This window comes from Neospora caninum, chromosome XI (genome assembly GCF_000208865.1).
Source record: "Neospora caninum Liverpool complete genome, chromosome XI".
Taxonomy (NCBI): Eukaryota; Apicomplexa; class Conoidasida; order Eucoccidiorida; family Sarcocystidae; genus Neospora; species Neospora caninum.
Genome location: NC_018397.1, coordinates 1,831,352 through 1,846,586, shown reverse-complemented (window position 1 = coordinate 1,846,586; position 15,235 = coordinate 1,831,352). Strand labels below are relative to the sequence as shown.

The following is a 15,235-nucleotide window of genomic DNA, read 5'->3' as shown; positions in this document are numbered from 1 at the left end:
TCCTCGTTTCATATGAAACCCAGCCACAGCTCATATTCCCACGCCATGAAAAACCCGGCACGCTGTCGCAGGGGCGCCCAACCTGCAGATACACCAGTTCCCCTTTCTCTGCATGAGACCAGCTATCGCGCCGGGAAAACGCCCAGTGCATATGCTGTGAGCACCCAAGTCAAAAACCAGAGCTAGAACCATGCTCGAAAAAAGACACAGGCGACCAGCTGTACACTTTTTCAGATGCGATCCTCTGGGCGTGACAACGTTTCTCGACTGCAGTGTCCTCTGTCCGAGAGCGTGGCCATTCGCAACGGCCCGCCGTTGCGATGACTCACAAAAGACACACGTGGAGACGTGCAACTGCCGACTCCTCATACGCGCCTCCGCTTTCGCCACGCGCCTGATGTGTGTGCCTTGAGCACCACGCAAACACGAAGAGTTTCGATGCTGTCCATTCCCCCTTTGAAAAGGCAGACGGGACGGGTGTTCCGCTCGGGGGGATCTACTGTTCTGCTCGCTTCTCTCTCCGTAGCGTGATGCACCATGGACTTGGGGGTAACTGAAGAGGCTGCCATAGCAACGGCCTCGGGACTCTCCGAGACCTGTGGCCGTTTAATCGCTCCTGAAAGAAGCGCGTGGACGCAGATCCCTTGGCTTCTCTGCTCGTCCGCTTCCGTCTTCAAACGCGTCTCGCAAAACCGCCTGACATTCAGACTCCCTACTTTCCCTCTCGTGGCCGATTTTTATCCGCTGTCATCTCCTTTAACCTCCACGCCTGTCTGCTCGCTCTCCCTCTACACCAACACCGAGACTCTCTGGAGACTGTCTCGCCGCATTCGAGTCGGCAACATCTCACCCCAGTGAAGAGAGAAGATTCAGCTGAAGCGCGTCTACGACCCAGTCCGCGCCCTGTCCCTCCAGATACGTTTCGTTGTCGTGTGCGTTTGGTCCAACGATCTTTCTTCGTTTCCCACCGCGAACGTCTCCCTCTCTTGACGCCTCCTCGAGCTCGCCTGAACGGTTTTCGGCTCTCTCTCCACCGCGCGTCTCTGCGCCGCGCAGCTCAGGCGTTGCGTCGTGCGCGCCTGTATGCGGGGGCATCTGCTCCGTCTCCCTTTCGGGGTTCCTTGCGCACTGGCGAGTCTCCTTCAGCCCGTGAGGACACGAAGCGCGGTCGCCTCGTCGCGAGTCCCCGCGAAAAGAAGACACGCCCTCTTCGGGACGCGCACTCGCTTCTTCACTTCTGGAGTCATGGGGCCCGTTAGACGAGCGACGCCGATGCCCGGAAGGTCTCCCGCTCGCGGATGTGGAGTTGGTTCTTCCCAAACTGCCATCCGGGAGAGACGCCGACGAGGAACAAGGCGGAAGAGACAACAGCTGCGGCGATGAGGGAGAGATGGCAGGGGCGGCCGTGTGTCCATCTCGGAAGCACTGATCGGGCACACTCGCGTCAGCGCCGCTCTCTTCGTTGGTAACGGCACACGAAGAGGAAGGACGCGTCACTGGCGAAGACGAAGGAGCGTGAGACCGCGGGGGGACGATGGCCATGCACTTTGAACAAGTGACGTCTGAGGACCGCCTTGAAACCGAAAGAGGCTCCGCAGACGTCGCGCTTGAAAGCCCGTAGCTGCAGATGCTTGACGCGATAGTGCGCTCGCATGTTGCTCGCCTACACAGACAGAAGAAAGGCACCTCAGCAACTCGCGTTTTCCCGCACGTGCCCACGTCTCCGCACACCCCTTTTGTCCTTGTATACGTCCTCTGGGTGAAGTCGATTCAAGCACTCGTTTGTGTGCCAAGCGCAAACGGGGCAATGGAAGCAGTTGAACGTCTGCTTGTTGCTGCCGACACACCACAGAGCCCACCACGAGCTTCCTCCCGCTTCCCCCGCGTTTTCCCTCCAAATCCGTTTCTCTGTTCTGACCCCTAAACCCCAAACCCTCTCTTGTTTCCGACTCAATTCGTGCGTGTCACCCGCCCCTTCCTCAGACGCGCGCCTCAACCAGCTCCTGCGCACCCCCTTTTTGGGGGGGGGGGAGGGGCGGGGGGGGGGAAGCGTCTTTCGAGGGAGGCGTCCGTGGAATCCGTTTTTCAGCTCGAATCCCGCGATTTTACAAACACGGTAAGCGCCAAAGCGCATGCGCGTGTGATTCCTGTCCACCAGCCCCCCTTGGCGAACAGTGACGGTACATGGACGCTCAATCTTCCGTTCACAAGCGAGCGAACGAGAGACCGCAGCGAGTCTCTCGTTCCGCCTCTGGCGACGCTTTTCTTCACACAGGATGAACCAGGAGCAGGCTCCCCTACCGTCTTCCCCGTGAGAAACTGTACACGTACGGTCGAGAAGAAGGCGCCGCAGCTTGGGTGCGGGCACGGATGGGAACAGTCCTGAGCGTCTTCGATTTCCCGGTCCCTCACTTCGCCATCAGAGGGATTTCCTTCCTCCTCGAGGCAGCGGTCCTCGGCGCCGTGCCGCCTCTGCAGACACAAGACAGAGCCCAGCGGCGAAGCCGCTCAAGAAAAAAAGCGGCGGCCGCAGGTGTCAGTGGAGCTGGGTGGAGCGCCGTCACCTTCCATGTCTTCACGCAGCCACGCAACAGTTCCAGCGAAGAAAGAGCATCGTCACTCCGTCCTAAGCGCTATCTAGGGAACCGTCCTAAGCGCTATCTAGGGAACTCCCCATGCGAGCAGCGAAGGCACCACCTGCACGTTGATGCGGAAAGTAACCAGGGGAAGATTTTTCGAATCAGCGCCACCATGCCGCGTACGTGTCCGCGGTCTGCTGGACTATACATACATATATGCACATTACTCTTTATATACGAAGAGCGAGTAACAGATACACAGCCGGGTTGGTAGACGTGAGACGCCAATGACGGCACACGTACGTGGATCTGTAGCAACAGAATAGAGAGTTATACGGAGACTGGCATGTGTCCAGCTACTATCCCTATCTCCATCAATATGTATCCCCCACGCTATTTGATGGACGCATCAATCACCATACAGATATATATATATATATAGAAAGGCGTGTGACATAATCGTTGTGTGTCACAGTACTGGCAGAGACGGCCTATTCCAGAAGAGAGGTATTTGTTGGCTTTTTTTTGGCTCTGTCCCCCCCTGGAGTTACGGGTTCGTGTGGAAAGAAACAGCGGGTATTCTGGAGATGTCCTACCCTTATGTGCTCTCGAAGACGGGAGAGCCTTGAGTAACGCTGCAGGACACACAGACGGAGGCGCGCGAGAAAACGGCAACTAGACTACTGACAGGAAGCCGGCTAAATAGAGAGAGGATTGTGAATCGGGTGTCTGTGAACGGGTGATGCAAGGAAGCGGCCTACATACAGTTCACGCCCGAGACGATCCGGTGCAAAAAGAAGAGCGGACACTCGGAAAAATCAGCATGCATTTCGACAGGTACAACGAGGCAACGAGGAATCACATGTGCTGCATGTGGAAAAACACAGACCGGAACGAGCATGTGGAAAAACAGAGACCGGAACGAGCTCTTTCTCTTCCCTGCTCCACATGATCGCGCCTTCAGCCACCCTGCGCCTTCGACGGCGGTAGTAGAGACCAGAAACGGGAGCGAAAAATTCAGGGAGAATCCGAGGCTGTGGCGTTCACAGTGCCCATGTGATACGCAAATGCCACAAAGAAGCCTCCGAATATTTAAAACAGTGTGCAACAGCATTGCACCGAATTTATATCTCACCTTGTTGCAAGTTTCGCAGACGTGAACGTTTGTTGGGTGGGCATCACGTCGGTGCGCCACGAGCGATGAGAATCGAACAAATGTCTCCGAACATTTCTCGCAAGTGTAGTCACAGGATCCTTCAGACAGAACCGAGGAGACACAGTGGTGATTACACCGGGATGGGAGGCAGACACTGTACCTTATACCTTTGGTCTGTCACCTCTACTGCTTCGTTGTCAGTATTTATCTACTACACGCGAGCGGACGAACTGCTATGTACAGATCTATGCCTGTCCAGGTTTCGAATCGCACGACAGCTGTGACACTTCGCATTTACACAGAAAACTGACGCTGGGAAAAAGAGGGACTGCGTCAGAGCCCACAACGCGAAAAATAAGGGAACGAATCACACGCGATACTGGAAACAGTTCTCAGTGGACCAAAAAGATACGCAGTCGCAGGTCATCGTTTTCGAACTGTATTGTCCGTTCCACTTGTTGCGGGGCAATCGTACTTTCTCGAACTCTTCTCAGGTGTCTGTACAGCTGACCACGCGTGAGGAAGACCATGTCACAGTCCTTATGAGGGCAGGGAAATCCCGCTGTCTGAAGTAGTTCGTCGGCTTTAGGATGAATCAGCTTTTCCGACGTCGTTGGGGAGAGAGACTCTTCCTTCTGCCCGTTTTCGACAGCATCGGCGGAGCCGCGTTGTTCCGCGACGCCTTTCATTGCCTCTGCCTTCTCCCCTTTCCTCCGAGCACTCTCTGTCATTACGTGCTCCAGCACGTGCCATCGCATTTGATGTTTCTTTGCGAAAACTGCGCCGCATTGCTCTGAGGAAAGCAAACCAGAGTATGAAAACCCACGAAGCCCACTGGCAAGACTTGCTGACTGAACCCGCAGGCTCCAGAGTCGAACGCGTTGAGCGATTCCTTACTGAACCCCGGAAGAGCACATCTACCTAGCCAGGACGTGTAAACGCCATACACGAAAGACATTCAAAAAACTGAAGAAGCAACGAGTGCAGTTTCCGCACAAAATTGAGGAAAATCAACGTGTGTGTCGTCCTTCGTGCCGCCCCCGTCCAGCGCCGTGTAATTGCCAGAAAACAGGCATGTCCTATCAGATAACGAGACTGCTTACCACACGTATGACGCCCCACATGGCTTTTCTCGTGGCGTCGAAGGTGTTGTTTTAGAGTGAAAGATTTGCCACATTTGTCACAGGCGAACGGCCGGGCAACTGACTCCCGTGCGGCGTCCGTCAAGCAAGATCCATTCGCTGCCGGAAGCGCGCGAGTGTCCACGTGGTTTTCACGTGGCTCCTCCGATTCGTAGAGACTTTTCCGTGTTGCTTCGGATTCTGTCTCATGTGTCGGCTTGTTGTCACCCCAGCACGCCTCATGCGGCAAATGCCCCGCGTCGGTGCCTGTCTCCTCTGCTGCCTCAGCTTTCCCTTGGCTCCGTAGCGGGCTTTCGCGTTTGCCGTCTCCTCGCCTACAAATGGCGCCTGGAGAACAGGGGAGAGGGCTGTGAGTCTGTTCAGTCGAAACTTCAGTTAATGGGTTTCGACAAGAGGGACTAGACGGAGGGCTGGACAGGTCTGTTGCGCAATGCATCCCGTTTGGAAGCATCCGGCCGTCTCCGCGATGGCGTATCGTTATGTGCCGACGAAGATGTTCGTCTCTTTTGAAAGACGCAGGACAGAACTGGCAGATGAACGGTCGCTGCACGCACACACAAGAGGGCAAACGAACCGTGGCGGACCTGTCAAGTTAGTGCTGAACGACGTCTCACCAAGACAAACGCGTGGAGTCGTACCCCGCTTTTTCAATCCAAAAGGCCCTAAAACCACACCGCCCGAGTCTTTATCTGTCCAAAACGCAAGCGACATATGTCTTCGAAGTAACATCCTGCGGCTGGCTGTACTTTCAAGCGAGGCGCGACGGAGTGGAACTGTGCATTCTGTGTACTTGATTTCCCCTCATGACAAAAGGAGAAGAGCATTATCCACCCAATACTTCTCGATGAAACGGGACTTTTTACTTGCCTCTTCGGTATGGACAGCTGCGTGTCGCCGAAGATGTGCTGCCTTCCGAAATCGAGCACCGCATCCGGCGACCTGACACCTGTACACTGTTGCCAGGGAGAACCTCTCCTGAGAGATGACACAGTTGGGCGAGTTATCTGTTTCTTCCATTTCTTTGAATAAAGACTACGAAGTTGCCTCGGGGGCGACGCCTTGGTATCCCCATGAAGCCAAGTTGAAGACAGAATCCGCCAGAGCGCATGCAACCATTCGCTCCTCGAGATCCCAGGCCACTGCCGTCGACGCAAATTCTCAAGTGAGCGGCAACGGAAAGAAGCTGGGGATTGAACGACGCAGAAGCCTTTCACAGGGCACGTGACGGGAGATTCCGGCTCGAAAAGAACCACGAGAAGCCACTCGAATCATTCCTGCATTTATCCTGCAATACAGCGCTCGACGAGACTGTTACTAAATGCTGCCGAGCAGGCAAAAGAAAACAGAGAAAGTATATTCAGACACGGTATAATTGGTAGACAGATGGCCTAGCGGAGCTTTGCATGCCTCCCGTGGAACCGACGAGCTAAGTTCCCACCGAACACGGGTTGCAGGTTTTGGAGCGCCCTCCAAATGCCGCAGTAGTCAAGCATCTGGAAGCTGCAATTCAGAACGGCTAGAATGTCTAAGGACGAACAGCGAAACGAAGCCACAACCGGAGAATAGCGATGAAACATTTGCGAGCCGTAGACGAGCTCGGGTCAACTTCTGGAAGGTTCAGCAGGTGGAGAGTTCAGCGTGTCCCTGAAGAACATTTCATTCAGCAAAAACGAGAGAGGTGAACGCCGTGGATCGGCTAGATGACTGGCGCCTTGCAGGAAAAAGGCTAAGTATCGGCACAAGCGAGACTCGCAGGTTTCGTCAATGCCCTGACGCATGCGCATGTGTTTGCACCGTTGTTACTCCGCGAGCCGGATCAATCCGTTACTCGCCATCCAACGGGGAAGATATTTGGGGGGGAAATATGCTAGTCTCGTGACTTTACAGATCAAAACTAGAGTCCCGGGAATCTGTCTCGCCTCGGAATCGGGCATGCGTCATATATGGGAAGGCGCATGCTTAACGAGTCCGTTGAGCCGCGCAAGGAGGCTCCAGCTTGCGGCCACGTTCGAGTCATAGCAGCGTGGCAGGTAAAAGGTTCGACTAGCTAGGATGGTACAGTAAGAAAGTCTGATTTCTCATTTGTGTATCCTTTGCTGATGAAATGAACAACCTGTATAGGGGCAAGACGAAACTTCTTGTGACCTGGATTCCGCATCCCGTGGCGTTTTTAGCAGCGCTGTAGCAGTTGGAAGGAGATGACTCGCTCGCCTGGGTTGCTCGCCTTCGAACGGTTGCCACTCCCTGCATATATCCATGCACCGTATCCCTGACGTAGTCCAGAAAAGTACTGAGGCTGCACTGAGGGATGCAATGAAGAACGTTTCCTCTTCAAACTCGTTCGTCGCCACCTTGTACAAGACACTGCCACGCGGCGTCTGCAGCATCCACAAGTCGAGACTTCCTGTCCTGTCCTCACAGGGTTGTCGGACGGTTGACGTGTTCGCGGGGTACGATGTGGTACATAAGCCGTGAAGAAACAGGTTTGCCGCGCAGAAATCCGCCTCAGGAGCAGAGGACTGGGCACTCGAAAAAAACGCGTTCTGGAGTTGGTACGTCGGTTCAGCGCTCATTCCATCCTAAACTGCGACTCCCCATGACCATGTCAGCGCCGTCCGGAAAATTTTTGGACAGTAGATTGTCGATGCACTCAAATGGTTAACCTAAACTGGGTAAGAGACTTTTCCCTCGGTAAGGATGGCGGCCCTCGACGGAAAACCCAGCGATAATGGTGAAGGTGTCATTTCCAGCCCAAGCATTTGCATGGAGCCACACTCAAGCTCTAACCGTTACACGAGAGTCGAAGCAGAATCGCTAGTAAGTGATTCTATGCGACATCAATTGGGTGATTGCAAAAATCGCACCCCTCCCCCCAGAATTTCATTCAGTTAGTAGGATGAGGCAATGTCGCCCATGTGATATCTTCTCTCACCCATCCGTAATGAAGCTGTCGCAGAATGCGTTTGGAGAGACGCACGTTCGTGACAACCGAAAGGCACCCCCTTTCATTAAGGGCACGAACGTATTCCAGTGACTTGGGCTTCGCACTTAAGATATTCTGGCAGCAAATTCCACCAGCGTAAGTATGAATTAGCAATGGCGTATCAGCTGTCGCGATATCCCCTAGCGGCGTTCTTACGACCATTGGTAGCTGGTTTATACAGATGAATAACAAAACAAATCAAAGCACTCGAGGGGGCGACGTCGGCTCCCTGGATGTGTGTGCGTGTGTCCCAACTATCGGCTGAATCACGAAGAACTTAGCCGTCAGGAGACTTTAACTCATAGACATAGCACATAGCTTTCAACGAAGCCGACAAGCGTGTGTAACTAAGGTTAGGCGCTGGAGTTATGCCCTGAAACACATCGATGTTTTCAACTCTTAGCGTTGGAAGAGACAGTCAACGCACTTGGTGACGCGCCGTACTTGGTGGGAAAATTCCAAGCCCTGAAAATGATTCAGGCACAGGGCTAGAAAGCTCCTGGATTTATCATCGCGTATGCAACTCCACTGTCATCTGTTGGACTCGATGTGTCCCCTGACCCACTGAGGCCTCTCTTCGGTTGTCAAGCAGTTTTCCTGATCGCTAAATAATGTACATAAAACTTTCCTCAGCTCACTCACTCTACTGAAGCCGACAGCTCTAGTGGAAATGTGTGTTCACTGCCCAGTCGGTAATCAGGTGAAGAGTTGAAAATGGAAATAGGCATCAGATGTTCTCAGTACTTTATCCAGTCCCCTCTCGCGCTTCAGCGATCCGTCATCATTAACTTTTCAGGTACGATGTATGGTCAAGGGCAGAGCCGTATTGGCACACCCCTGTGAGGCTCGACGTGACGGAAAATGACGACAGTTTTTGCAGGTTTGATGGTCAGCTGGTGATACTGCGTAACACATCTTTATTGAAGCGTGCTCAGTAAATAGGCAGTTCGTTTCATGCTTTGGTTTCTTCATGCGATTCTCAACATGAGGTGAGAATCCCCTTCACAACGCGCGTCCGAACAGGGAAATAACAAAGCAACTGATCACAAATTCCCCCGGTCCTGTAATTGTCGCGATAACTGCCGCCATTCGTTCCCTCTTTCCGGTTGTGATTTCCGCTTGTGCGCTGGGCCTGTACCACGCAGTGGCACGGTAGGCGGGATACACGGGGCGATGAAGGCCGAACAAAAAGGGTGACGCGGCGAGCGCGGGCGCCAACGAGTCCGAAGATTCGTAGGTGAGTCTCTCTGAATTACGCCTGCGAGTACGCTCTGGAGAACCACGAGGTGCTGTTGAAAGTACCAACAAGATCGCTTTCGACTGGACGTTTTTGTTTGTACAATGTCAGTCTCCATCGGACTGGGTTCGTTTGCCACGCACCTTGTCCGTGGTTGCATTGAGAACGGTGGGCCAGAATCTTGGCCTAAATGCTGGAGCAAGCGTACCCTGTTCCCCGGTCACTCTCAGACCAAGACGTGTGTCCACTCCACCACGGCTCAACTGCATGCGAACCGCGCGGACTCGAACAGGGCTGTCTCCACCAGGCCAGTCCCCAGGTTTCCGAACCCCCTGGCATTCATCCAGTCGCATTTTCTGTATATCAAACCAGAAACTCCACAAAAAATACTTCCGCGGGCCGGAAGGCCATGCGGCATCACCACTGTCTCCGTTCGCTGTTTTCCCGTCTGAGCTGACTTTTTTCGGCCCAAGCTCAATGTTCGGACGATTGTGGGGCATACCGCGGGATCCGGTTTAGCGTTTCGAAGTTCAAGGTAGATTCTTCATTTACAGCGGTAAAGCTCTCATCCGGGGGTATTGGAAGCGCCCGTGGTTCATACTGGAACGGCGTTCATGGAGCGTCTTCACAGAGGACACAAGCGGGGTTGCGTAAGCCCTTGCTTGGGTCCTTTCTTGCTCTTCCTGGTCGTCTTCCTTGAGACATGTAGCAGCCCTGTGGTGGCGCTGAGTTCCGAACCGAGTGGAAATGAAGGGAACGGTACTGTGGTGGGTAATGCTGTAACCTGTACATTGGCTGGCGATGGTCCATTCCATGTCGTGCTCGAGCCCGTTCAGGGACGCAATTCCTTTTCAATAACCTGTACCGATGGAGGTGTCCTTGTCCCCGCTGCCCAACTGTTCACGAACAGCTTTTGTTCGGTTCTTTCGTCCCTACAAGTTTGTTTTAACGAGGGTCCGGATTACCGTGGTACCGAGTTCTTCGACGGTTTCTCCAGCACTTGGTGGGAAGGAGATCCCAGGAAACCCCAAGAAGGGATGACCTTCACCATTCCTCTAACTGTTTTTCCAGAAGAAACGAAAACTTTCGAACTGGGGTGTTTGGACATTGCTAAACATCATATTTGTCGGGTTGTTGTGTCAGCTAGAAGCAAGGCCAGGTCCATGACCAGTGTCGGACAGGCAAAGACTAGCGCCACTGTGGCTGTTACGGGGTCCTCGCCAACAGTCCTAACGAGCTTGGTACTGGCGATGGTGGGTGCTGTTAATAAATGAAGCCGATAGCGACATGGAAATGAATGCAGAGAGGGACGACCAAAACTGCCAGAATGCTTCAAAGTGGCAGAACCTGGCTGGAAACAGGGTGGTAGAGGGACGACTGGGAAGCCCTCCATTGGTGAAAGCCGTGGACGACGAAGTGTGGAAAGGTGCTCCGTAATGGACTTGCACTTTTTTCTGTCTCTCATATGGGTTGTTGCTTGCCCTCAGCATGACCGGCCAACTTTTTTTCGCTCTCGCACCTAAGGTGGGACTGCGCACGAACACGCACGCATTTTTTCGTGGCTCCGACGACAGCATTGCACAGTTGGAAGTGGGGACGCTTGGTGGTGGTATGCTTTTTTATTCTGCCGTCGGCGTGACGAACGGTGTATGTAACTGCATCGACGTCTCCGATGCGCACTCTTTGTTTCATCGCATCAGCATAAATGCTTGCGGATGATGTTCTCCGGTGTTCATCAGATGGTGAGCGTGTATATCACGTAACGCTTGTCCCCGTGGTGCTGTGTATTTCAGACGACCAAGTTACTGGTGAGGTTTGTGACTCATGTGGCAAAGTGTTTCTTCGTTAGAAGAACGACGCTTACCTAGAATCTCGTTTGTGGCGTCATATCTACCCAGAGTACAGAATGTCATATCCAACAACGAGATGTTCTTTGTCTCTTGGCCGTGCGTCATGTAGTCTTACTGAACTGGAGCAGCAACCCACTTTGGACGATCGAATTGCGTGGCACACAAGAAAAACATGAGACAACAACGCGATCTGAACATCCCAATGGGTTGCACGTGCACCAACGGGGGAATCCCCGAGAATGCCTAGTGTCCATGCGGTAAAAGATTTTTATTTGGAAAATGAAACTCCACCGAGAGACTCTGACTACTTCGAAATACGGGTTGTGAGAGTCTCGTCCAGCTGGCTGTATTCCGTTTTCTGTTAGGCATATTCATTGCTTGAATACGGGTCGCATATGTAGACTCATTTGCAGGGGCACCGTGTTCATGGCCCTCACGAAATGCGAGTCAAGCCGGTTCCATGAGATGGGACTGTCAACGATGGTGCAGTAGTCTGTGGGAGCCCTGCTGTTTTGCCATCAGCCTGACTGTAGTGTATCTGAGGCTAGACAGCCAAAATAGGACTTAATCCCACCTTAGGGCTGCCCGAGGGCCGAGTGTCACACTGCATTGTTGTGGAGATCCTCAGATAATTCTATGTCAATGTGCTCGAACGGACGCGACAGGAAAGAGCAGTTATGTGCTTGTGATCTGATTGCCTCGCGGATGGCAAAATAATCCAGAAGGCAATAGCGTGCTGTTTGACTTTATAATAGAGCCGCTGTCATAGTCGCAGCAGTTCATGGCACGTTCGATAACCGTTATCTGGAGAGGCCGGAGAGCTTTCGGTTACATTCGTAGCAAAAGTGACCCTGATAGCAGCTCCTGCTACTGAGTCGCAGGGTAGCTGTGGGAATATCGGGCCATGTGTTAAAGACAGGCTCGTAAAGGAAGGGCGCGTTGCGGATGCATGAGATGATATGTAAATGCCGTCAAGTCCACCCGCCTGATCAAGGTACAAGCGAACAAGACAATGAAGGCATCCGGGAGGTACTGTCAAGCGATTGTGGCATGTGCACGACGCAGCGACTCACTCAGGATAGTATCCGGGCACACCGACTGGTCGCCAATACGTAGGCAGATGTCAAAATATAGTATGTTGCGGGCATCACACATAAACGTCAAACAGACGATGAAGTGTACATGAGTCTGTGGAAGTTGAGTCAAGCGCGACAACTGGCTAATCATGCAGTTAATGGGGCCTCCGTGAGACTATTAGAGAGACAGACCGGCGTTCGACTCGTGCAGAGCACGCAGTCACCGACCACGTCTCAGTACGTAACGTGAAGAGCCCGCACTCGACAATGGTTTCTCGTGCCGTCTAACTAAACACAGAACGAGGTGCACCTGATGCCTACTGGTCCTCTGTGAATGCCAAACGACTAAAGTTTCAAAGGCCCTCGCGCGCGGACACTAAGCTGTTGCGCTGCAGTGCAGCGAAGCCGCGGAAGGTTGGTAATCATCTCTTCACATGGCGACGCAAAACCGACGCAACTATTTGCGGACCCTGAGGCGAACCAAATCTCATCATGTTGCACCCGCTCAAGAAGTACTGTGCTTCATCGTTTCAACGCTGGAGTCGCAGCGTATTTAATGGCTCAATCATTTGATACAACGCATTCCAGCCGGCGCGGCCTCGCGTCCGTCGGGGGCCGACAGCGGCTAGCAGCCGTATATCGGCCTACTTGCATCACTCCTGTATACTCCGGAAATGTAATGCCTCACTTGGAATTCGCCTTACTGCCACTCGATACAAACGGCATAGGAAAGCAAACGAAAACAGCTCCGCATTACCAACTCTGTACACCCTTGGAAATCTTCCGACGATAACTTCAGTTTTGCCTGTGTTTGTTGCATGCTGGCATTGCATGCGGAGCTGCGTTGTGGGGACTAGGTTCCCGAAATGAACTTCGATGTACGGCGGGACAGAGGTCAAATCTGTCACACTGCGACTGCTTTATCTTTGGTCCTTCTTTCCTGAGGCCGATCGAAAGCACGGGTTCGTCGGGGTTATCTTGGCGGTGTGCGCCAGTATTTTCGTTTCGCGCAAGCTGTAGTCTGTCAAATTTTTTCCGTTGCCAGCTTCGGGGTTAGGCATTGCTTTGCAGTGTTACCCTGAGCGGGTCTGAACGAAAGACTGGCTGCAGAGCTGCTTTTTCAAGCACAAACATAAAAATGAGAGGTAACTATATGCATTAACGACTTTCACTCTCACAGTCCTATTTGAACTCGGAATTTCTCCTTGGATTCGACGCCGAAAATGTGGTGGTCGTTGGTCACCTATCGTTGGCCACGGGACAGTTTTATTTTGTTCAGCGGCCTCGGGGTAACATGGGCCTGCTTTAAGGAATAGATTTTATAAAGGCAATAACCAGATTGAAAGCACCAACGCCTTTCCTCATGTGCGGAGCCAGCATGACCCGGATGTGGATTTCCCGTTAAGAGGGCCACAGGGAGCTGCCGAGAAAAACACCGGTTTTCGTTTCACATCAAGAAGCGGTACCAGTCGTTCCTGTCCAGTCTGGGAAAGGATGAGCATGAGCACATTGTCGCGTGTTTTCTCTTTTCCGTGGCACCATCAGATTAACTCCAGAGGCTCTCGAATGATGTGCGACAACGCCACGCTGCTGCCGCAAAATGATGTGGAGTGGGAATGAAATAATCCTACCGCAATACACGAGAAAGTTCGGAATTGTTATTGATGTTGCGTCTCAGGCGGTTTCAGAGGTGGCGGAGGTCGCGGGGGCTCTGGCGGCGGGAGAGGCGGTGGTCGCGGTAAGCCTATACTACGGAGATACTGGCATGTGCATGTGACTATCCTCACGCTGCATTACGCCGAATCTTCGAGTGCCTGTAGATACGAAGTGGTGACCGATGGTCAGTGTGTTTTATGTCTGGTGAAAAGTGTATAGCCAGAGATACTGATATGTGCATGCAGCCCTCACGCTGCATTACACCGGATGTGCCTGCGGATACGAACTGATGAACAGATTGTCAACTTGCTTTATTTTTCTGATACAGGGGGAGGCCGAGGAGGCGGCGCAGGAGGCTTCAAAGCTAACCGTGGCGGAGGACGAGGAGGAGGCAGAGGTGGTGGCAGAGGAGGTGGTCGAGGGCGTGGAGGCCGAGGTGGCCTTGGTGGTAAAGGCGGGCCACAGAAGGTGCTCGTCGTTCCCCACAGGTTTGAGGGTATCTTCATGTCCAAAGGGAAAGCTGATTCCCTTGTCACTCGAAACATGGTTCCCGGCGAATCTGTCTACGGGGAGAAACGCCTAGAGGTTGCGGAGGAATCGGGAGAGAAGATTGAATATCGCGTGTGGAACCCTTTCAGGTCGAAGCTTGGAGCTACAATTGTTGGTGGTGTGGCAAACATGCCAATCAAACCCGGCAGCAAGGTCCTATACTTGGGTGCTGCCAATGGCACTACAGTTTCACATGTCTCCGATATTGTCGGGCCCGAAGGTGTTGTTTATGCTGTGGAGTTTTCTCATCGCTCAGGTCGTGACCTGACGAATATGGCAAAGAAAAGGCAAAATATCGTCCCGATTGTTGAAGACGCTCGGCAGCCGCTGAAGTATCGCATGCTCGTTGGCATGGTTGACGTCATTTTTGCTGATGTCGCCCAGCCAGATCAGTCCCGCATAGTTGCCTTGAATGCTCACCATTTCCTGAAGGCGGGTGGTTGGTTTGTCATATCGATTAAGGCCAACTGCGTAGATTCCACTGCGAAACCTGAGGCCGTCTTCGCTGCCGAAGTGGATAAACTGAGGAAGGAAAAGTGCAAACCCAAAGAGCAGCTCACACTTGAGCCGTACCATAGAGATCATGCTGTCGTTATTGGCCAGTACAGAGTGTCTAAGAAGAAGGTCTGATCGTCAGCATGCTCTTCTTTTCAAGTCTTTGGGGACGACGCTTACGGTATCGTCGAATTCACGTCATTCTTCGACTGTCTATGCAAACCAAACTGATTCGCGTTCTAGACGGGAACGAACTCTTTTTGATGTCGCATCTGGTCAGCATGTCCAAGCATGTGTTCGTTCTGTTTTTCTCGTGTACGCTGGTGGGCATAAACTTGACCTCCGATAATTTCCGTTCAAATCCTTCGTTAAATGCCTGTCGGAGTCGGGTGGGCCTTCCGCTCGCGCAGCCCTATGCAAGGATCGCAAGAGGAAACGTAATGCGCTTTGACGTCGAGGCTATGTCATTATTTTATTTTATGCAAAGACGATTCCAGAAGCATTGTTGTGCA

General features: G+C 52.8%; 3 protein-coding genes across 3 annotated transcripts; 2 read left to right on the top strand and 1 right to left on the bottom strand.

Annotated features, from left to right (window-relative positions):
• Window positions 1-3,070: 3,070 nt before the first annotated feature.
• On the bottom strand, window positions 3,071-5,894 carry NCLIV_055350 (hypothetical protein; the record flags this gene model as incomplete). The annotated part of the gene is made up of 5 exons (XM_003885089.1): window positions 3,071-3,214; window positions 3,715-3,833; window positions 4,148-4,528; window positions 4,839-5,380; window positions 5,716-5,894. 5 exons carry the CDS (start codon window positions 5,892-5,894, stop codon window positions 3,071-3,073), a joined length of 1,365 nt encoding a protein of 454 aa, XP_003885138.1.
• Window positions 5,895-9,711: 3,817 nt separating this feature from the next.
• Window positions 9,712-10,371, top strand: NCLIV_055340 (SRS domain-containing protein; the record flags this gene model as incomplete). The annotated part of the gene is made up of 1 exon (XM_003885088.1): window positions 9,712-10,371. One exon carries the CDS (start codon window positions 9,712-9,714, stop codon window positions 10,369-10,371), a length of 660 nt encoding a protein of 219 aa, XP_003885137.1.
• Window positions 10,372-13,161: 2,790 nt separating this feature from the next.
• NCLIV_055330 (Fibrillarin superfamily, related) lies at window positions 13,162-14,858 on the top strand (the record flags this gene model as incomplete). Its single annotated transcript, XM_003885087.1, has 3 exons — window positions 13,162-13,168; window positions 13,702-13,761; window positions 14,134-14,858. The coding sequence occupies 3 exons, from the start codon at window positions 13,162-13,164 to the stop codon at window positions 14,856-14,858; spliced, it is 792 nt and encodes a 263-aa protein (XP_003885136.1).
• Window positions 14,859-15,235: the final 377 nt, after the last annotated feature.